General features: G+C 44.9%; 1 protein-coding gene and 1 long non-coding RNA gene across 3 annotated transcripts in view; one reads left to right on the plus strand and one right to left on the minus strand.

The window, feature by feature from the left end:
* Window positions 1-461: 461 nt before the first annotated feature.
* On the minus strand, window positions 462-10,946 carry LOC131418147 (uncharacterized). The gene is made up of 3 exons (XR_009222857.1): window positions 10,750-10,946; window positions 6,006-6,091; window positions 462-1,172 (listed from the first exon to the last, which is right to left on the minus strand). It is a non-coding gene; the product is annotated as an uncharacterized LOC131418147 (long non-coding RNA).
* A 3,840-nt stretch (window positions 10,947-14,786) lies between these two features.
* The window catches only part of STK35 (serine/threonine kinase 35), a 43,803-nt gene continuing 34,397 nt past the window's right edge, over window positions 14,787-24,192 (plus strand). For both annotated transcript variants that reach the window (XM_058563061.1, XM_058563062.1), the window contains exons 1-2: window positions 14,787-15,237; window positions 15,830-16,427. In XM_058563061.1, the coding sequence (XP_058419044.1) occupies window positions 14,929-15,237; window positions 15,830-16,427 (907 nt within the window). In that variant the 5' untranslated portion in view covers window positions 14,787-14,928. The remainder of the gene's footprint in view (window positions 15,238-15,829; window positions 16,428-24,192) is intronic.

A 24,192-nucleotide genomic window follows, 5' to 3' on the forward strand; every position in this document is an offset into this window, starting at 1 on the left:
CTATCAGAATGGCTAAAATAAAAAACAATGATGACACCAAATGGTGGCAAGGATGTGAGAAACTAGATCACTCATAAATTGCTGGTAGGAATGGAAAATGGTACAGCCACTCAGGAAAAGGTATGGTGACTTCCTATAAAATTAAACATGTGCTTACCAGATGACCCAACAATTGTACTTTGGGCATTTATTCCAAAGAAGTGAAAACTTGTGTTCACAAAATAACCTGGACAGGAGTGTTGATAGAAACTTTATTCATAATAGCCAGAAATCAGAAACAATCCAAATGTCCTTCCACAGGAGAATAATTAAACAAACTGTGGTACATCCATACAATGGAACACCACTGAGCTGTAGAAAAGAATGCACTGCTGAAACACACAACTTGGATGGATCTCAAGGGAATTATGCTGATGAGAAAGCCATCCTCAAAAGGTTACATAATGTATTATTCCATTGATATAACATTATTGAAATGACAAAATTGTGGAGAGGGAGAACAGGGGTTAGGAGAGGAGAGACAAGGAGGTCGCTGTGGCTACAAAAGGGTAGCATGAGGGATCCTTGTGATGGACTCATTCTGTGTCTTGACTGTGGTGGTAGACACACAAATCTACACGTGATACAGTTGCATAGAATTAAACATGCACACACACACACAAGTGAATGTAAAACTGGTGAAATCTGGATAAGATGAGTGGATTGTATGAATGTCAATTTCCTGGTTGTGATATGCACTAAAGTTATACAAGATGCTACCATTGGGGGTAAGCTGGGTGAAGGGTATACAGGACCTCTATTATTTCTTACAACTGCATGTGAACCTACAATAATCTCAAGATGAAACATTCAAAAAAAGTATTGAGGACTGCAAAGAGATTTTGTTGATGTGGGCTATTATCAATTGGTATTTACTATATTAGAAATTAAAATGGAGACATTTTTAATTTATTTATTAACCTATCTTTAAAACAATAATAAACCCATTACATGTTCATATAAACAAAACATTTTTATGAAAAATAAGTAGATTGTCCAAAAAAGTGAGAAGAGTGACAACGTTTTACAAGTTGACAAATCTCTTTAATGTCTGGCTGCATAGACAACTGGATTCTCATATCTGCTTCTGCATTATAATATGTTGCACATCATGCAGCCTCTGGAAAATTCCACTGTACACGTAAGAAAAATTGAAAGAGGAAAACAATGTCTTAGGGTTACTATGAAATGTATGAAATATGAAAATAATAGATCCCCTCAAAGGGTCCCAGGACCACACTTGAGAAACTCCCGCACTTTGTGCTCATTCATCCACACATCTGCTCCTTCACTCAGTGAGTGAGGACAGGGAGAGCATCCTTTTCATCTTTGTATTCCAAGCACCTTGTACAGTGCCTGACATAAAGCTGATGCCCAATAAATATTTGATGAACCAATGGAATATTAATGACTTCTTAGCCCTGAGAGAGGGAGAGGCCGCCAATCTGGTTGACAGTATATTGCTTCAGACCTTTAGACTTTTAGTTCTGAGTCAGAATAAAGGTCAGAGTGTTCTGGTATAGCTTGGTCCCATGGAACAAACACTGTTCTGAGAAACCGGGAGGCTCCCGGGGCATGATACATGGGTCTGCAATGACTGAGTGCCCTTTCGAGAAAGGTCTTGCTGTGTCACATTTCTCACAAGTCTGGTCCTTGAGGCCTCGCCACACCGTTCAGACGAAGCCTGGGGAGAAAGGGGCTTAGTGGGTTGTGCAGAGACATAATAAATTCTTTTCTCCTGATTTATTATCCTTGTACTCCTAACTCCCTGTGTCATCCCCAAACACGCATTAGTGGCCAGTCTCAGTCCACTTCGTCCACAGCTGTTCTGAGAAGAGGAAAGCAGTTTCTAGCCACCATTCCAGATTATGAATTGGCTCTCAGTTCTCATCCAAGATATTCATCAAAGCACAATTTAGCAGGGAGCATAGAAAAATGCAAATGCTGACTTAAAATTGCCACTGAAAAATGTTTGTCGGTATTCGCCCTGTGTCAGACACTGAGCCAGACGTGTGGAATATTCCAAGATGACGACGCTCGGCCCCCACCTCAAGGAGCTCCTGCACTAGTGGGAAAGTGACTGGACTCCGTGCTGGCCGACAAGGACTGTGAAGTGAAATGAGTACCCGGTAAGGAGAGATCATCTCTCCCAGGATCAGGGAGAGGAGATGCATTTGATTTTGCCCTTGAAAGGAAGGAGAAGGCCGTTGCCAGGCAGGTGGAGGAACAGCATACCCGAAAGTATTGTATTAGGGAAGACAGAGAGTCAATTGTGTTCACACAGACCTCAAGTAACAGTGGGCTAAATAAAATGGAGGTTTATTTCTTTCTATTATCACAATCTAGGCTTAAGTGGACTCTGGTTCCTATGGTGACCCCACAGTGTCGAGGACCAAGACCCCTTCCCTCCTGATGCTCTACCACACCTGAGGCCCAGCCATCCTCTGTTTGCATGGTCCAAACCATCACGTCTGCATCCCAGCCAGTGGAAGTGAGTAAGTGGAAGGGTTGGCATGCTCCTTCCTTCTGAGGGCACACTTCAGAAGTTGCATGCTTCACTTCTGCTCACATCCCATTGGCCAGAACATAGTTGCAAGGGAGGCTTGGAAGTGCAATTTAAAAATGAGAGCTTCTATTGCTCTATAAGAAATTGGGGAACAACTGGAGGTTTCTGCCCCAAGCACAGAAGTGAGAAGTGAAAGGAGGTTTGAGGAGAAGCCAGTAGCTAGGTGGGTTTAGAAGCTGTGGGAGGGGGGAGAATATAGTAGGAAAGGTGGGTTGGGGCCACATGGTGAAAAGGGGCCACTTCATTCTGTGAGTCAGAGGTTCTCAAACTAGAGCGCACATCAGCATCGCCCAGGGGTTCGTCGAAGCCTGGTTGCTGTACCTCACCTCCCCAGTGTATCATTCAGTAGGTCTGTCGATGGTCCCCAAAATGTGCATTTCCAACAAGTTCCTGGTGCTGCTGGTCCAGGAACTTTGAGAAATGTGGACCATGGAACGTTTTAAAGAGAAGAGCGAGATGACAAGGTCTGTATGTGAGAAAGCTGATTCTGTTACAGCAAGAGGGAACAAGCTGTACCGAAGCTTCCAGAGCACTAGAGCTTCTCACCCTCTTGATCCGTAATGTTCCTGAGAAATTCCACTCAAGAAAAATAGGGATGATAAAGAGCCTGCAAAGCAGAGTTCACGGAACTCCAGGGCCCGAGGGTCACTCCTCACTTCCTGGCAGGGCTGATGGAGTCAGTCTCAACCCGGACCCACCAGTTCTTTGCCTAGTGTGCAGAAGCCTGGATATGGATGGTGGTGGGCAAGTCCCCTTCCTCCCTGTACCTGGGTTCCTCCATCAATTATAATAATGATGACCATTTACCTATCAGGGGTGCCAAGGACTATCAGACGGCAGAGATCAAAACGCTGGACCATGTCCTGAGGCTCTGGGGACTTACACACTTGCCTGCACCATGGGGTGGAGACAAAATTAGCACAACCTCTGGAAGGCAATTTGACAATCAAACCAGAGTTTAAAATGCCCATACCCTTTGCTCCAACAGTTCCACTTCCTGAATTGAGCCTACAGATACACTCACGTTTATGTGCAAAAGCCAGGTTATTCGATGCCCATCATTTGCACTGGCAAGAGATGGGAAACAATCTAAATATCACACACAGAGGGCTGGTTAAATAAACAACGGTGCATCCAAAAATGGAATAATGGGCAGCCCCTAAAAATAACAAGTTAGATCCATATGAGCCAGTTTATAATAATCATAGATAGATAGATAGATAGATAGATAGACAGATAGATAGATAGATAGAGACAGAGAATGAGAGGTATATGTATGTGTGTATGTCTCTCTCTCATATATATACATGGCAGGGGGCAGAACACTGTTGCGGTATGCGGCCATTTAAAAAAATATACATGTATATATGCTTACATATGCAGAGCACATCTCTGGAAGGATTCAGAGAAACAGGCTGCCTTTCAGGAAGGAATTGGAGTGGAGGTCCAGGTTGAGAAGGAAACTTATTTTTCACAGTAACATTTTTTGGTTGTTTGATTTTTTCAACCCTGCATAGGTATTACTTATTTAAGTATACAAATTTAGAAGCAGTGCTGTGTGCGTTACATGCTTTATTTCACTAAATCTTCAGAATAACCTAGAAGGGAAGTACTCTTACTATTCACAAGGCACAGGGAGGTTAAATCAATTGGGGGAGGAGTAGTGGGGCGTGGGGGCAGACGGCTCCTTGATGTGTAAGGTTTGCCAATTTCCATGCTGTAAATACTCCCACCACGGCTGATTTCAAGTCACTGAGCAGAGCTGGGAAGAGATGCACACAAACAGCTGTCATGAGCCTGGAGGAGCCAGCTCCAGCACACCCCTGTAAGGGACCTCACGCTCCCAAAGAAGGCACCATCGACTCTTCCCGCTTCATACCCGAAAGGGTTGCTTTTCAAGAACAAAACAAATGTAAGCAAATACTCCACTTCAGGACCTAAGAGCAGCTTCCGGGAATCTTTACAGATAGATACTGGGGAGTTTATGTTGTAAACAACCTGCCTTGTTTTACAACGGATTTTGAAACAGAAACCCAGAAATTAAAATTAAGCATCTGGGTTTTATATTTGCAAATTGCTTTGCCATTCTCTTTATGAAATATTGCACACAGCTATACAAGCATAAGGCAATAAAAGAATAATAAATTAATCAGCGTTAGCATTCTGTCAGTGCAGCCCTGAATTCTTACCAGGGCCAGCAATCTAAATTAGGAAGGTGGTCTAGAAACTTTCCAGTGCTGTAATGGGAGAGGTGGGGGCCAGAAGATCAGACAGACTTGGACTCGTGTTTCAGCTCTGCTACTTGCTAGGTACCTTGGGCAAGTCACGTCACCTTCTGAGTCTCAACTTATTCACGTGTTAAGTGAGGACAGTGCCCACCATACAGATTTGTACAGGCAGGCTTGCCATGTTTAACAGATGGGGTTAACAAGTTGTATATACCTAGATACAAGGCAGGCTGCTTTTCCTAAAAAATATCCCTCAGAAGAAACTGCGAGTTGCCTTATATTTAAGTTCTTACAAAGGCTTGCAAAATCTTTCTCAATTACTTTATTTTAAACAACAAAGTATTATTTGCGGAAGGCCAATTTATAGATGTCACCTGAAGGGAGTGGTTGAAAAAAGGCAAGCAATTTTTGACACAGATGTAGTCTGCTGGGGGTTGACCTCATACCCCTTATAAAGAGGCAAGCCTTATACAGAGGACTTTTAAAAGCAATCCATGAAATGTTAGGATGTTGGGATCGCAAACACAAACCAATAGGACAAATCGAAAAACAATACTGTCCTAAAATTGAGTGAACTGGGACTTCGAGGATAAAATATTCCAGGGACAGCATCATACAAAGGTTCAAAAAGTGCAGGATCACAAACAATTTAGACAGGAGCGAAATTTACGTGATCTAGAAAGTGAGTCGGGTGATTCAGAAACCATCCCCCATGATAATGAAGATACTGAGGTCAAAGATGCACAGGAAGAGATGGAATAAAACTGTTTTGTAAAATATGAGAGTGGAAAAAACCCCAATATTTCTAAATTAATATATTTTTATTAATATATATTTAAATAATATATTAATAACCTTGAAAGTATGTGCACACCTAAAATAATAAATTATTATACACAGACATTTGATTATTTCATCTACAGCCTTAAGAATTTATATATTCAAGTTGGCCCCCCAAATATTTTCTGTTTTGCAATCTTCTCATCGTGAAAAATGGGAGGGCCATTTTATATTTGGGACCACCTAATATTGAACAAGTATATGCAAACACTTAAAACTCATAAAGCTCTATGTTATTTGTGACAGGTATTGTTATGATTGTTAATACTATTTTTATTATGATTGTTCTACCACAAGCTGGGCTCTTTGGTTGTGTTCTTCTAAGCACTTACCTGGGTTGGAATTCCCTGATCTTTCACTTCTTAGGTGTGTGATCTTGGGCAAGTTGCCTAACCTCTCTGTGCCTCAGTTTCCTCATCTGTAAAGCAGAGATAATAACAGTATCTCACAGGGTTAAGAATTCAATAAATTAGTACATGTAAAAAGTGTTTGAACCAGTGCCTGGTAAGGCATTCTTAAATGTTAGTTATTATTATTTTCACCGACAGGAGAACTGTAACTATTTACAAACATGGCAGTTTTCCTTACAATACCAGATTTTGCCAGCAGGAACTTGTCTTATTCATCCCGGGATCCCCAACTCACACACAGGGCCTAATGCCCAGTAAATATTAGCTGAACCAATAATAGAGAAAGAAAGGCAGTGTATAATGTTCAGAGCCCAGCACAGCACCTGGTTCCCATTAGTTGAAAGAGGCCACACTTCGAGTGTTGATAACTACTGCACAACCTCACTTCTCATTGGCCAACCAAATCTAAAGTCAAATCAGATTGCAATAGGGCTGGAAAAGACTACAGACTGGATATTTCTTTCTTTGTGTCTTCAGTAGACCATGAATTCCTCTACGACAGGAACTGGGTTTTATTCATCTCAGTCCCCAATCTGGAAAACAGTAGGAGCTTAATCAGTACTCACTGAGCAAATGAGCAATGAGGTGCAGTCTACATTACTGCACATTATTATTATTTTTGTGTGTGGGGGGGGAGATCAGCCCTTTGCTAACATCTGCCAATCCTCCTCTTCTTTTGCTGAGGAAGATTGGCCCTGGGCCAACATCCGTGCCCATCTTCCTCCACCCTACACGGGACGCTGCCACAGCTGGCTTGCCAAGCAGTGCGTCGGTGCGCACCCGGGATCCGAACCGGCAACCCTGCACCACCGCAGCAGAGTGCGCGCACTCAACTGCCTGCGCCACCGGGCTGGCCCCTGCACATTATTTTTTTAACTGAATTTTATTGCTTTTTCACATCTACAAACAAGTACTTAAAATTAATACCAAAAATACGTACATAAAAAGTTCAAATCTTATAAAAATGTTGAGAGTGAAAGAATTCATCTTGGCATCTCAAGTATTACATATTCAAATGTTTCCTTTATGTATGCATAAACTAACACATAAGTACAGAGTATCATTTAACGGTTTATGACCACATGAACTTTGGAATCAGATATGCGCAGGTTTGAAACCAAACCACTTTCTTAGTGGCTTGGCCTTGAGAAAGTCACATAAACTCTCTGTGCCTCAGTTTTTGTTATTTTGTTGTTTTTTTTTTTTTGTGAGGAGGATCAGCCCTGAACTAACATCTGCCAATCCTCCTCTTTTTGCTGAGGAAGACTGGCCCTGGGCTAACATCCGTGCCCGTCTTCCTCCACTTTATATGGGACGCTGCCACAGCATGGCTTGACAAGCGGTGCGTCGGTGTGCGCCCGGGATCCGAACTGGCGAACCCTGGGCCACCGCAGCAGAGCGCTGCGCACTTAACCGCTTGCACCACTGGGCCGGCCCCTGTGTCTCAGTTTCTATGGAAAATGGAGATAATAATGAAACGTACTCTACAGGCTTATTGGAATAACAAATTAGCGCATATAGAGCACTTAGGACAGCCCCAAATACAGAGAAACAACCAATGAAGGTTAGCAATTATGTATACATATTTAAACAAAATATGAGGTCATAAGATAGATCCCGGTTTACACTTGCTTTTTTATGTAACAATATATTGTGAGTATTTGTTCTGTGGTTGTACATACAGAGCTGATTCCGTCTTTTTGATGGCTACATTATATTCAAATATGTGGCTGTATGTAACTAATCCCCTGCCTCTGGCCCTTGAGTATTTCTAATGTTTCACTATTACAAATGACCACAATAAAAATCCTTGTTGCACATATATTGTTCACATGTGAATAAGTATTTCTACAGGATAAATCCTAGAAATGGAATTGCTGGTTTAAAGTGTATGAATTTTTAAATATGTTAATAAACAGTGGGTTTGCAAATCGCCTTCCTAAAAGGCTGTTATGCTTCATACTCTGATCGAGTATGCTTTGTTGCCTTGTGGTTGTGTACGTTTAACCAGATTCCCCACTAATTTATTTTGAATGTCCCAGTAGTCACAGAATTAAAGACTTTGCCCTGCTAGTTCTGCATTGCGTTCCTTCATCTTTCCAAAAATCATAAACAACTCCTAAGAACTTAGCAACCAATGTTCTGCAGCAAATATTCAGATACGTAGCGTGACAAAGAATTTTTTATACTATTCCCAGATGGCAGAGGAAGAAAGGTTGGAACTTCTGCAACTTTTCAGCGGCCAATTGGAAGAACATTTGAACTTAGAACAATTCCTTATGTTTGGGAAACCGGGTGGCTGTATCCGCTTCCATCTTTGTTTTCTGTGGCTTGGACCTTCATTAAATAGACAAGAGGTCCTCTCTGTTGAGTCTTACTGGGTGCGATGTCTCTCGTGCAGTGTCCCCGGGGTGTGATTTGGGTACTTACTACTTGTAGCTGTCAGATGCTTTTAGGTAATACAAGGACAACAGGTGAATGTCAAGGCCAGAAGCTGATCGGCGCCACCAAGCTGACAGGCTGCTTCAGTGGTGGCTAAAGCCCACATCCACTTTTATTTTTAATTTTAATTTTAATCCAAGTAATAAAGACACATAATGTTTAAGAGTTAGTTACTACTACGAGTTATATACTACTACAAGGCTTATAACAAAAATCCCCTGTTCTACCCCCAAGTTCCACCCTATGAAGCAGTAACTAATTCTCTGTTTACCTCTTCAGACCAGATTATGGCGTCACTTTGAGATTTTTAAATTGTAGACCTTTTCTATTAACTTACAGCTATGGAAGATAAGGATTTAGTTTTCCTTTCTTTCTGTCCTCTCTCTCTACACACACACTCCCTCTCCAATTTTCTCAAAATAATTATATCATAATTTTTGGTTAAATCAATGTGCTGTTTTTATATTATGACAATGTAATATTATTTCCAGCTGAGCGTTGTAGTTTATGATGATTACAATGTTTTTCTTATAAATTGTTTTTGTTTTCCTGCATTTAATAATCACTTCATGTCTTATTTGCTTAGTTTTCTGTGTAATAGCTCCAATCCGTCCCCAAATTCATTGCCAGAAATTCAGTCCTCAACAATTGCCTCAGCTTTGTGCTCAGTCTAGCAGCAGTCAAGTGTCATGTAGTGGTTCTCAAAGTGTGGTCCCTGGACCAGCAATATCAGCATCAGCTGGGACCTTGTTAGAGATGCAAATTACCAAGCCCTCCCCAAGACTTACTGATTAGCCACGCTGGGGGTGGGGTCCAGCAGTGTGGGGTTTAACCAGCCCTTGAGGGGATGCTGATGTGCATTCAAGCTTGAGAACACCAGTTTAAAGGGTAAGAGCATGAGGACCGAAACCTGAGGCTGCGGGGGTTCAAATCCCAGCTATTCCACTTGTTTGTGATGTGAGTTTCCCAGGCTCAATCTTCCCATTCATAAAATGGGGACAAACCTACATGGTTATTGTGAGCTGCATGGTGCGAGGCAGTGTGACAAGCTCCAGTTTTTCTTGGAGATGGAAATCCAGCTTGGTTATGGGACAGGAGTTCAAGCTGGCTGCATAGCATTCTCCCCCCCATTCCCAGTGTCCCCGCCTCAGAGTACCGGCTCCACTGAGGCACCCACTTCAAGCTTCCATCCTTCAGCACCTCCAGGGCCCTCTGAAGTCCTCCTCCTATACCCATGTATCAGCCTCTCTTCCCTTAACCCCCTCCCACCCTCAGCTCCCCCTGATACAACCACCATTCCATGTGATTCTCTGCCATAGCCCCCAACCCTCCCTCCTCATTCCCTGCTAACCCCTCACGCAGCCCGCTAGAGCAGTCTCAGCCAGTCTCAGCCCCCTCTCCCAGCTTCCATCCCTTCCACACTCCCCCACTCCACCGAACCTTTTCATCCCAGCCCGGAGCCCCCTGCTTCCCCATGGAGTCACCCCCAAGGTTGGCTGCCCCTTGGATGTTCTCACCCCCAGAACTACGGGGATAGAAAGGAGCATCGCCATTCTGCCTTCTCGCTCTGGGGCAGTCCTCAGAATAACAACGGATCTGAGGCTCAGCTCTCTCCAGCTACGTCGCTTACCATCATGGTTGGTATATTGTAAATGCTCAGTAAATCCAAAGTCCTCACCATGGCCCACAAGCCCCTGCCTCAGGCCAGGGCCGTACCACATCTCTCTCTCCTCATTTCCCACTACTCTTCCCCCGTGCACTTTGCCCCAGCCACATCGGCCTCCTCGCACGCTCCCATCTCAGGGCTTTTGCACTGTTCTTCCCTCTGTTCCTCCAGTAGGAACAGAATGTTCCTCCAGTAGACACGCACTTGGCTGATTCTTTTTACTTCAATCAGGTCTCTGCTCAACAGTCACCTCCTTAGTGAGGTTTTCCCAAACTATCCACTCTAAAATAGCACCTACCCCATCCCTTGCTATCCCTCTAACTGCTTTACTGTCCTCTGTCGGACTACTGTTATTTGGAATCACAGAATTCCATTATGTCTCATTTTCTATGTCAGTCCCTCAAAGGCAGGGGCCTAAAACCTCACTGCTGCCCTCCCTTTTTCCTTCACTTCTTCTGTCACTAAATAGTGAGCTCTAGTCATGGGGCCAGTGCTGTCTGAGGCTCCAGGGATATGGAGGTAGACATGTTTGTCATAAACGTTCACATAAACACTTACCCTGGGGAAGGCTGAGCGGGGTAAGGGGGTGTGAAGAGTCTGGGGTCTCAGTTCAAATCCTGGCTGTGCAACCTCCTCCCTCAGTCTCTTCATCTGTAAAATGGGGCTAATGATGATAACTACCTCACAAGATTGGCATGAGAATTCTTCATTAATTCCTGTGTCTGACAGAAAACTTTAACAAAAGTTGGCTATTAGTCATAATAATAAAAATAGGTTATTTTTGTAACAAGAAAAATCAAAATAAAGAAAAAAATTGGTCAAGTCATCAATAATTTTTCAAGTAGCCCAGCCCTTCTCACAGCATATAGAAGAATTTACACTCCTTGTGGTTCTCCTAGAACTTCAGTTCCCGTCTCTCTTAAAATTTAGGTGGGGAAATTAGCCGGAAGAGACTCCACTGGACTTGCTCAACCTATGGGGCCAGCGACTGGAGGAATAGGGCCAGCCCTGCCTGAGCACGATGCAACCTTTGGTCCTTAGAAGCTCTAAGTAAAGATACAGGTGTTCATGGCTGCAGAGTTTTGTTTTTTCACCTTTTAAATCAACTTGATTGCAATATAATTTACATACAATAGAATTCCCATCAACCAGAAAATTTCCTTGTGCCCTCAGCAGTCAATTCCCACCCCAAAGATAACCACTGATATGATTTCTGCCACCATATCTCAGTATTGCTTGACTTTATATTAGTGGAATCATATAGTACGTACTCTTTCCCCCATTTTTTTTTTACAGCTTTATTGAGGTAAAGCTGTAAAATTGATATACGTAAACTGCACCTATTTAAAGTATACACTTAAAGTGTTTTTAACATATTGCCCCCTTGAAACTATCACAAGATAATTTCAAGATAATTAACATATCCATCACCCCAAAAAGTTTCCTCATGTACCTTTGTATTCCATCCCTCCCTCCTCACCCATCTGTTGATGTGCTGTCACTATAAATTAGTTTGCATTTTTAAGAATTGTATATAAAATCATCCAGTATGTACTCTTTTGTGCCTGGCTTCTTTCACTCAGCATTGTTTTGATTCATCCACATTGTTGTATCAATACTTCATTCCCTTTTTTTCCCCCTAAGCAGCATTTCATGGTATATGAATACCATAATTTGGTTATCCATTTAATTATTGATGAACATTGGAGTGTTTCCAGCTTGGGACTCATGGAAAAAGCCACTATATACATTCTTATGCAAGTATATTTGTGAACATAAGTTTTCATTTATCTCGGGTAAAGACCTAGGCATGAAATTGTTGGCACAGAGAGTAGATGTATATTTAACTTTTTGAGAAACTGCCCGACTTTTTTTTTCCAAAGTGGATGTACCATTTTACACTCTCACCAACTGGCCTAAGTTAACATCAATCCTGTTCCTGTCTCATGGCTTCTGTACTTGTTCCCTCTTCCTGAAATGCCTGTCCACTAGTCTTAGCATGGCTGGCTTCAGGTCTCAGCTCAAATGTCATATTCTAAAGAAGCTGTTATAGATTGAGTTGTGTCCCCCACTACCACCAAATTCATATGTTGAATTCACAAGCCTGAGTACCTTAGAATGTCACATATTTGGAGATAAGACGTTTAAAGAGGAGTTAAGTTAAAATGAGGCCATTAGGGTGGGGCCCTAATCCAATATGACTGTGTCCTTACAGGAAAAGGAAAAGACACCCCCACAGAGGAAAGGTCTTGTGAGAACACAGCCAGAAGGTGGCACTCTGCAAGCCAAGGAGACAGGTCTCAGCAGAAACCAAACCTGCCAAAGCTTTGATTTTGGACTTTTAGCCTCCAGAATTGGGAGAAAATAAATTTCTGCTAAGCCACCCAACCTGTTACCTTATTATGGCAGCCGTAGCAGACTAACACAGTTTTCCAGTCCCCATTTTGCAACCATTATAATAATAATTGATTCAGGCAAGAATCATCAATGAAGGCTAAAAACAGTAAGTGAAAAGAACAGAATAGATAGTCTCAAAATATCTTCCCACAAGAAACCTTAATAGTTACAAAAGGAAAAACAGTAACTTTTCAGTGGAGTACCTTGGCAGACACCACCTTAATCAAAGATCGAAGTTAACATCACAAATATTGAGTCAAACCAATGTCATGTGCCTCCCACTGTGATACACTGAAGACACAACTTTCTTTCAGTGGTATTCCTGCCAAAAATGCAGAACCTGCCTCTAATCATGAGAAAATATCAGACAAACCCAAAGTTAGGGACTTCTACAAAGTAACTCACCAATGCTCTTCTAAAACATCAAGGTCATGAAAGACAAAGAAAGGCTGAGTAACTAACTGCCTTTCCAGATTAAAGGAACGAAAGAGACAAGACAACTAAATGCAGCACGTGATCTCAAATTGGATCCTTGGAAATAGCTATAAAGGACATTTTGGGGACAATTAGCAAAATTTAAATACGGAAGGTGTATTAAATAAAAGAATCATATTGAGCCAGCCCTGATGGCCTAGTGATTAAAGTTCCAGGTGCTCCCCTTCAGCTGCCCAAGTCCAGTTCCCGGGGTGGAAACAGACCACTGTCTGTCAGTAGCCATGCTGTGGCAGTGGCTCACATAGAAGAACTAGAACGACTTACAACAAGGATATACAACAGTGCACCGGGGCTTTGGGGAGGGGAAAAAAAAGAGAGAGGAAGATTGGCAACAGATGTTAGCTCAGGACCAATCTTTCCCAGAAAAAAAAAAAAAAAAAGAGGGGCCTGCCCGATGGCTCAGCAGTTAAGTGCACACACTCCCCTTTGGGCGGCCTGGGGTTCCCAGGTTCCGATCCTGGGCACGCACCGACGCACTGCTTGTCAAGCCATGCTGTGGCAGCATCCCATACAAAAAGTAGAGGAAGATGGGCAGGGACGTTAGCTCAGGGCTAATCTTCCTCGCAAAAAAAAAAAAAAAAGGAATCATATCATGAAAATTCCTGATTTTGATAATTATATTGAGATTATGCAAGAGAATGTCCTTGTTCTTAGGAAATACACACAGACGTATATAGTAATAAAGGGGCATTATGTCTGAAACTTACTCTAAAATGATTTAGGAAAAAAGTATATACATATTATATATAATATATATGTGTATGTACACACACAGAGAATAAATATGATACTGCAAATGTAGCAAAATGTAACAATTTGCTATACTGGTTGAACATATGAGAATTCTTTACTATTCTTGCAATCTATATGTAAATTTGAAATTTTACACACACAGAAAAGTTAGAGTCTTTCAGTGACCACACTATCAGAAGTGGCCTGTCCCAACCCCAGGAACTATTTAGCTTATTATTTATCTCCATCACACTTATTGTCAAGTTATCCTGTGTATTTGTTTATTTAATAATAATACTTAACATTTATTGTGTGCAAGGCCCTATCCCGTTCTAAGTGCTTTACCTGTATAACCTCAGTGACTCCTCCTACTGTTCTTCCCATCTTACAGATGACGAAGGAAGACAAAAGAAAGTCAATTAATTTGCCCAAGGGCACCCATATTTGTCTCCTCCAGCGGCACAGAACCTCAACGAAGGTAGAGATGGTCTTGTTCACTGCTCCTTCCCCAGCGACTTAGAACAGTGCCTAGCACATTACAGGAATTCAATAAATATCTGTAGATTCAGTTAACAAACATGGGCATTGGGGTACAAAGCAGTGAACAAAATATTCTAAAATCCATGCGTACATGGAGCTTACACTGAGCACTAACTCTCAGCCCTGCACCCAGTTAGCCACTTTACATAATTTTATATTTATATTTCATTTGGTCCTATCAACCCTGGTAGGCACGGCCCAGTCTACCCATTTTGCTGCAGAGGAAACAGGCTCTGATTTGCCCAGGATCAAGGGGCTAATTGGAGGCAGGGTGTGGATTCCAACCCAGTTCGGGCGGTTCCCAGGCATCAGCTATGAATCAATCAAACCAACCAATCAGTATTTATTAGGCGCCTACTGCGTGCAGTTCCTCTTGCAGCGCAGGCGAAGAGAGAGAGGAGGTTGTGGAGCGCAGGAGGCTGCGGAGACCCGGAGGCCGCAGCGGATCGCGGGAATTTGGCGCCTATTTTTTGTTGGTTGGGCGTTCTCGCCTGTGATTGGGCCCCGGCTGCGGCTGCTCGGTCGACCTTGGCAGGACTCGGGCGGCTCAGTACTCGACCAGCCTCCCAGGGGATGGGCCACCAGGAGCCCCCGCTGGCCCGAGTGCCGGCGGGAGGTTCGGCTTATATAAAGAGGTTATGTAAAGGGCTCAGCTGGCGCGAACACGTGGAGAGCCGCGGGAGCCTGGACGCCCGGTTCTCGCCCGCGAGCGCCGCTACCACCGAGCCTGCAGCAGCACCAGGCTCCGCTGCACGCCCGGCCCGGGCCGCGGCCTCTCGCGCTGCTCGGTGCGGGAGGCAGCCCAGGCCTGGAACGGACCATCCCCAGCCGGGGACCCTGAGGGGGAAACGGGCCGCCCAGAAGTGGAGGGGCGCCGGCCAGGTAAGGGCCCGGTCCGCGGACTAAAACCAAGCGCCGAAACTGGAGCTACCCCGCCGCCTCGGGCGCTTGGGGAGGGCAGTTGGGCCCCCGGTTTGGCGCTCTCAGGGACGCCCAACTTTTAAGCCAACCCCCTCCACCCGCAGCCCTCGGGGACTTGGGTCGGTCCGCTGGGCTCCGCTCAGGCTTAATTCAATGGACTGTTTACACCCGGGAGAACACAAGGCGGGACGCGGGGAGGGGGATCCCAGAGGGGGCCAGGCAGGGAAAAGATTTCCACAGTCCGAATTGCCTCTTTTAAGGCGATTTTCGTAAATCGCGAAGACTGCTGGTCCTTGTTTTTCGTATTCATACATGATAAATTAACTAAGAAGGCGGGAAGACTTTGCTTTTCTTTCCGGCTCCCCCTCTCAGTCATTGCGCTTTGGTTTCCTCTTGCCCGCTTTCCCCTCCCCTCCCCTGTTCAGTCAGCAGCGGTGGCTTCCGTCTTAAAGGGGCCGCTGCGGCAGGAGGAGGAGGAGGTCGGACGCCCTGCGGCTGCTCTCCTGGCCTCCTCGCCTCGGCCTGGTCGTTTAACCGATTCTTTCGCCCGCAGGTCACAAACCAAGGTCCCGCTCCTCCGCGTCCCAGGGCCGGACGGAGGGATGAGGCAGGGGGGGCCCGGGCAGCGCCGTTGCTGCTCCCCCCGCCGCCCGCAGCCATGGAAACGGGGGAGGAGGACGGCGCCCGCAGAGGTACACAAAGCCCCGAGCGGAAAAGGCGAAGCCCAGTGCCGCGGGCGCCCAGCGCGAAGCTGAGGCCGGCGGCGGCCCAAGCCATGGATCCGGTGGCGGCCGAGGCCCCGGGCGAGGCCTACCTGGCGCGGCGGCGGCCGGAGGGCGGCGGCGGGTCTGCGCGGCCGCGCTACAGCCTGTTGGCGGAGATCGGGCGCGGCAGCTACGGCGTGGTGTACGAGGCGGTTGCCGGGCGCAGCGGGGCCCGGGTGGCGGTCAAGAAGATCCGCTGCGACGCCCCCGAGAACGTGGAGCTGGCGCTGGCCGAATTCTGGGCCCTGACCAGCCTCAAGCGGCGCCACCAGAATGTCGTGCAGTTTGAGGAGTGCGTCCTGCAGCGCAACGGTCTAGCCCAGCGCATGAGCCACGGCAACAAGAGCTCGCAGCTTTACCTGCGCCTGGTGGAGACCTCGCTCAAAGGTAGGAGCACTGCGGGTCGGGGAGGGTCCCCACGCAGGCCCGAACCCCCTGCTCTGCACGGCTCGGACCAAACTGACCGCGGGACCCCGAGGCCCCGGTCCTGATCCTGTCACCCTGGGCCCAGACACACCCTCCTTCCCGGGGCCGGGCTTTCGGGCCCTCCTCTCTTCTCAGAACCCGGAATCAGTCCCTGACACAAACGTTAGCTGGTATTTTCATAACAAGCGCTTGTTAAGTGCTAACCATTATCTTAGTAAGTACTCAATAAGTGTAAGCCATTATTATGAAACGTCTAGCACTTTTAAGACGGGTCGGGAGTGGAGGGGGTTGGGTTCAGAGTTGGTGGAAGAACTGCAGAGCCCCCTCACCCTCCAGGGCCTCTCCTCTTTCCCTCCCAAAGCAAACAAAAAGAAAAAACTTTACTGGACCCACCCACACCCCCTCCCTGTCTGGTTCCAAATATCCTGACACCTTCCAGCTCCACCCCCCAAACTCTTGCTTCCTGGTCTTCCTTTTCCTCTGAGACCCCAGCCCCTTCATCCCAGGCAGTCAAGCAAACTGGCAGTTTTCTGGCTAAGTCCTCTGGGGCATGCAGAAAAATAATGCCCCAGGTGGGCCTAGAGCTGTCACATGACAACATCTAACATGTTTTCCTCCGTTTTACATTGTCAATCTTTTTTTTAATTCTCTGAGGCTGACTTGAAAGTGGTTTTTCTTATAGGGAAGATGGGGCACAGTGAGGCAAGGGAGCTTTGCAGCGGTGGGAGGGCCAATCCTAATTTCAGGGTTTTAACTGCATTTAGAGGGTGTGTTCATCATGAGTGCTCAGTACTCACATGTCTGGTTCAGACTACAAGTAGCCAGGGATTTGTTCAGAGAGGAGAGGACCAGTGGGCTAGAAAGGTCTGAGGACACTTCCTCGGGGGAGAGGTTACTAATCTGAGTTCCAACCATTTCCTAGATGGTCTTACAAAAGTGAATTTAGGTAATAACTTTTTTTTTTTTTTTTGTGAGGAGATCAGCCCTGAGCTAACATCCGCCAATCCTCCTCTTTTTTTGCTGAGGAAGACGGCCCTGGGCTAACATCTGTGCCTATCTTCCTCCACTTTATATGGGACGCCGCCACAGCATGGCTTACCAAGCAGTGCGTGGGTGCGCGCCCGGGATCCGAACCAGCGAACCCCGGGCCGCCGCAGCGGAGCGCGCGCACTTAACCGCTTGCGCCACCGGGCCGGCCCCTAGGTAATAACTTTTAAAAGCAAATCCTGTTCCTATAAAATGGAGAAAGTAAGGATTAGAGTTGAATAAATAAGTTGCAGGTTAATCAGCTTGTAAGGGAAGTCGGGTTGTACTCCTGGTTTCCTTACAATTTTCCATAGCTTAAGTGATATGAAGCCAGATCTGTCTTGATTCAACGCCTAGATCCTTTCAGACATGTAATGGTGTCCTCCTTGCCCCAAGGATGGGCTAAACCTGACCTTTAAGAATGGGTAGGATTTGGGGTGGGGTTGCATAGTGCATTTTGTTTGGAGCTTTTGCCCAACTTGATGATCTCTGCAAGCCCATCCCAAGAGAAATCCCTGTCCAAGTCAGTTGTTTGACTGCGGATTGAGGGACATGATCAGTATCAGCTGGGGTCCTTTGTCAAAACAGGCTTCCACTTTTTTGTCCATCCCTGCCTCATCCATTCTGAAAAGCCTCCCCTCTCCCCAGGGTGAATATAGTTGTCTTGAAAAGACTTTCCAGGAGGTTCTTTTAGCTTACCTGTCTTCTACAAGGTCTTCTCTTCCATTCTCACTGTCTTCTCTGCTGTGGTTAGTGAATGATCTGGACTCTTCTATATTACACGACTGCCTTGGGGTGTGGGAATTAGCTTTGCTAGAGGATCCCTTTCTTCCTTCAGTTCATTGATGCCAGGCTTGAAACTTTGGCCTGGGTTTGAAGTCTTTGCTTCTTCACCCTACTTATAAATGCTCTTCAAATTCTCACATGTAGAATTTGTCAAAACTCCACAATAAACAGTGGCAGCATAGTGGTTGATACTATGGGGTTAGACTCACTTTCAGTCGTGGCTTGTCTGAACTGACTGCATGAGACATGGGACAAGTTTGTTTAAAACCTGTAGAGAGCATTCCTTTATCCATAAGATAAGGGTACCTATGTCATAGGTTTGCTGCACAGCCTGGGAATGTTGATAAGTGTTCCAGAGAAGGAGGAATTCACTGCCACAGTAAGTTCAGGCTACATCTCTAATTCTCTTCCACCATCATCCTTTTTGAGAGTCACAATATTCTTGTTCAGGTTTCCCAAACTTGTTTGACCATGGAACACATCCTATTGCCTGTATTGTCAGCAACCCCAAATTGACGGAAACACTGGTATTTTCTTCCTCCCTTTGTGAGCTAAAACTGAGGCCTAGAGAAATGAAATATTTTGCTTTAGATCACATACTTAATATGTCCCTTTCAGTTGTTCAGTCTTCAAAATATTTGAGCCTCTACCATGGGTTAGGTAGTGTTCTGGGCTCAGAGCAATATAGAAAATGCACATCGCCTCGCCTTATGAAACTGATGTTTAGATTTATAAGTCGTGTTAATTTAGCAAGGAGTAAATAGGCATTTGCTTTTTGCTTTTAATATTAAAGTGGAGAAGAATGACCCACTCTAGGTTAAGTTTTCCTGACTTCAGCTTCCAAAATTTAGCAGTCTTAATCTGCCCTGGGGCACTGGGTTTACAGCATACTGATATCATTCCGAAATGTCAGAGCTGGAAGGAATTTTAGAGATAATCTAGTTCAGTTTTATCATTAGACAGAAAGTCCTTTGCAATCACCTTTTGCCTAGACAAGTACAAATAAGAATAATTCTGAACTAGACCAAAAAGTGTTAATCTGCCTTAAAGTCTCAACTGAATTAAATCCACATAACTTTTACTGAGTCCCTGTAGTGATATTTGCAGGGGGGAAGAAAAAACACTCTTTGCCTCAAAGGAACTTAATTTGAAAAGTTTGAGGACCTGTAGAAGACTTCAGTGCTCATCAAGGTCACAGGAGGAAAAGGCAAGGTGGCTTATTAACAAGGGCTTTGTACAGCTTGTTGTACAGAATTAACAGGAATGATAATCAGGAGTTAGCCAGAAGTTAGCAGAGAAGGTGGGCTTGAAAGAAGGTTGCCTAGGACTGTGTGGATAGGTAGAGGAGAGAAAGTGGAATTTATTTCACAGGTGGGCCAAATAGAGAATAGTTTTTTTCCCCCTTCAGTATCAACTCTAGTGAATACTACTCAGAGGGTGTTTCTATAGTCTTAAGAAATTATTTGACATAGAAATAACCCTATATCAAAAAGGGGAGGGGACTAATGTAGTTCTTGGTCTCATCCAACTTCGTTTAATAAACTTCTATGTCTTATGTCCTTCCTTTCTCTGAACAAAGGCCAGACAAGTCCTGCCCAGAGCATTGTGTAAAGAAAAGAAGTTTCAGAGAGTCAGTAGCTGTCTTAGATAACTGATCTGGCCTCCTTTTTCACAGGGGAGGAAACTAAAGCCCAGAAAAGGGACAGAATTTGCCCCAAATGAGTTAGTGGTAATATTCAAACCAGCCTCCCAGGCTTTTTTAAACCAGATTAACAATCCTATAAATTATTTGGTTGATGTCTTAATTTTTAAGTACTTTTCACAAAAAGGAGTTAAGGCACCAACAGTTTGCTTTTATCCCCTTGTTTCCATTGCTAAAGGACCCTGTCCTGAATACACCTAAAACTAAGTTCAAGATTACTGCCATTTGGAAGACAGCAGGAACCCTGAGGTCATTGTCACACTCGGAAATTCTGGTGCTGGTGCTCTTGCTAACGCATGCTGGTCCTTCTGACAAATAGCAAGTAAGGACAAAAAAAAAAAAAATCCAGGACAAGCTCTCAAGGCTCATAAAACTGAATATTTAGAAATTTGGAAATGCTGGGAATTGAGCTTATCCCAGCCTGCTAGGGCACTAGTTATGCTTTACAGTTATTTGATGTTTGCTGTACTCACAATACCTTTAGGTGGCTTGACATGGGTGGGAATTTCGGCCCTTGGGGGTAGTTTTGTGTGTGTACTGATGCCCAGTGGTGACTGAGAGCCAGGCACTGTGTTAGAAGAGGCTATGCAAAGGTTCCTCTATGAGGCATGCAGAAGACACAGCATGCCCAGTTGACAACAACTCAGGGTCACTCCTGAGTGGTGGGTATCCTAGATAACAGTAGAGGCTCTCTCTGGGAGTGTAGAGACATGGGGAAGCAGGGAAGGAAGTAGACTTCAGTGAGCTGAGGGAGGAGCTAGTGTGGGGAGAGAGATAGGGCCTTAGTGGTGGACTGGCAGACTCCCACCAGTCTGTTGAGTGCCTAGGGAAAGCTTAGGCTCAGAGCTGGGCCACCCGCTGCCCAGGCCTCTAGAAAGCAACTCTGAATTCTCTCCTGTAGCTTGGGACCTCAGAGTTTAGAGATCCCCCAGATAAACGCCGAGACCTGGATGGTGATCTTTGCCTCTCCTAACATAAATAAAAGGACACATTAGGGGCCCTGGAAATTAACGGGATAGAATAGAACACGGTTTTGACTTGGGGTCAGAGGTCTTAGTCTCAGTTTGACCCTCCTAAGAGCTAAAACCTACTGATTGCTGTGTGCCAGGTGCTATTCTAAAGTCTCTATACCGATTAACTGATTCAGTCCTCACAACCACCTTCTGAAGTCAGTACTATAATATCCCTATTTTACAGGTGAGGCAACTGAGGCACTTACGTTAAGGAAATTGCCCAGTGTAAAACAGCTGAGCAAATAACCAAACCGGGATCCCAGCCCAGACATCCTAGGTTGAGTCTGCTGTCCTTAACAGCTGTGCTGCACTCTTCAGACAAGTGGCTTAAGTTCTGGCTTCTGTTTTTCTTGGTTGGTAAATAGGCATAATTGTATTTTACTCAAACTAATGGCTACTCTTTATTTTTAATTATGTGTTAATCAGTACTTGGTGGCACTGCTGATTTGTGCTGGTGCCTTCCCTATGTCTCAGCTGCCAGAGACCCTGTACCTCTTTTCTGGTCTACTCTTGAATGTCTTGGGACAACCGTGCAGACTGCTCTCTCTTGCTACCGACTGACTGCCTTCCTTCTGTGCACCGTGGGGATTTTAGATACCAGCCACAGGAGATAGAAGCAACCCTTAATTGAGAGCTTTGGTTAATTGGGGTTGCATTGGGTAGGGCTTTTTATAGTGTAAACTCGCAAAGAGAGCTTAGGTTCCTAATAGAACATCAGTTTATTTTCAACTCAAATTTGGACTACGGTGGTACCCTTAGGGCCACCAGCCCTCCTTAGTGACTCATAAATTCTGGATGCCTACCTAGTTGTTTTTAATTTACATATTCTGCGTGCCTTGTACTAGAACTTTCCCTGTTCTCTTTTTTAAGCCTCTCCAGCTCACAGTTCTAATCTTGTTTCATTTCACCCAGTTATTGAGCACCTGCTCTGTATGCAGTGCACTGTGAGGAGCCCAGATACTTGATTTCGTTCTACTGTGAGTGCCCAGTCTGTGGAGGAGGTGGACACAGCACAGATGTTACTTCCCTTCAGCCCATGAGAGATGCTCAAGGGGCAACAGCTGCTGGGAATGTAGACTAAGGCAGGGGAAGAATGAGTTGTAAAAGGGTAAATCAGAAGCAGTCCTGGCAAGAAGAAAGGCCTAGGTATGTGGCAAGGCCCGTTGCATATGGAGAGAGAAACGAGCCAGACACTCTGCATGGCTGGTAGAATCCACATTTTAACAAGATCCCTGTAATGTTCAAGTATTAATAGCTAGCCTTTCATATTCATTCTCATTTAATCCTAAGTTAAGTTGGTGTTTTTGTAACCTAGTCTTACACCTGAGAAAATCAAGATCCATTAGGGTTGAGTAACATTCCCAGTCCTGCACCAGTGAACGGTCAGGGTCTAGATTTACGTCTGAGTGCTCTTTCCAATTTCCATGTTGTTGACATGCTGCCTTCTGACCATATTGGAGGTCTACCAGTGGTGTCCAGACACGTTGACATAATTAACTCCCAGTAGTTGTCTGCTCTGGTGTCCAGGCACCATGCAAGATGCTTCGATGTTACAGTGAAGCCTTCCAACAGCCCGGTGAGATAGGTGTCATTTCTCAGTTTATGGAAAATGAAACAGATTTGTGGGGTCTTAAGAAGTTTGCCCAGGGTCACATAGCCATTTAAGTGAGAGAGTGGGGGTGGTGACGACCCCAGGCCTGGCTGGCTCCATAGCCCTTTTCCTTTTGCTGGGCCTGTGGGTTCATACTTGGTCTCTTGGCCTCTGTAGGGCACTGTATCTTGCCTTGGCACCACCCTAAGGGGATTCTCTAGTGCACAATGACATTTGACTTATAAAGTACTTTGAACACACCCTGTGGTGTTGACACTGGACCCAGCCTCTCTATAGTGACACAACACAGCCCAAGGTCATTGAGACTGGGACCTGGGCTTGGTCTATAAGCTCATCTTTCCTTGGGAAGACATGCTGGGTGGATCCTTGTCTTTACCTTCTCAGGACTGATCTTCAGCTGAGCCACTTCTGTAAATAAAATATTTTAATGTGCAGCTCTTAACGAATCAAAAACAGGGATGGCTGTAGTCATAGCAAACTCATACTTATAGATTCCTTTCTAATCTTTTTTTCTTAAGCATAACTTTATAATTTTATATTTTTTACTTCACATTAAACTTAAGATGTATTGTGACCTCTTAGCTTTTCATTTAAGTAAATGTTGTTGAAATATAACATGGCCCTTTAAAGCATTCAACCAAATGGCAATACCATAATTAACCATTAACTAGTCTCAGACAGTTGTTTCTAATACTTCACTTTTACCGTACTGTATGGAATACTGGTTCTGGGTGCTTTTGGTGTTCGTTGTTCCTTTTTTATTGCTGTTGGTGGTAGGTTTTTTTTCTTTTTGATATTCTTCTCTTAGAATATATTCTTAGGGTGGGATTTTTGTGTCAAATGGATTGAGCATTTTGTGTGTGTGTGGGGAAGATGAGCCTGAGCTAACATCCCTTGCCAATCCTCCTCTTTTTGCTGAGGAAGATTGGCCCTGGGCTAACATCCATGCCCATCTTCCTCCACTTTATGTGGGATACCACCACAGCATGGCCTGAGAAGCGGTTCATAGGTGTAGGCCCGGGATCCGAACCCGGGCCGCCAGCAGCATAGCACCCGCACTTAACCACTATGCTACGGGGCCGGCCCCAAGGATTGAGCATGTTTAAGACTTGTGATACATATTGCCAAATTGCTATCATCTCAGCACATTTAAGTTAAATCATAATTAGTCCTCTACTGAAAAATGAATCTGCATGTTGTGTGGTTGGACTGTAACACTAGGGACTTGATGAACGTTAAACGCCTTGGGGGCATACATAAGAGGGTACTTACGAGGAGCTTGTGTCCAAGTGGGAAATAGAACATCTGGGTGTGAAATTCTGCCACGGGCACAGAGAGGCAGTAGTGGTGCGTCATGGTAGGAATCCTGGCTGCAGAGGCTCTGGGTCCTGCCCCGAACTAGCTGTGAGACTGTAGGCAACTTATTGAATGTTTTGAGCCTCAGTTCCCTCACCTGTGAAAGGGGATATAATTATCACCTACGTAGATAGGGGTTTGGAGTCAGAAGATTGGCTGGAGTACTCTCAGAATACTTTCCCACGTGACGTGCTGAGTTACTAAGTTCTGTTGATTCTAAACCTCCAAGAC

Source organism: Diceros bicornis, chromosome 19 (assembly GCF_020826845.1).
Source record: "Diceros bicornis minor isolate mBicDic1 chromosome 19, mDicBic1.mat.cur, whole genome shotgun sequence".
NCBI lineage: Eukaryota > Metazoa > Chordata > Mammalia > Perissodactyla > Rhinocerotidae > Diceros > Diceros bicornis.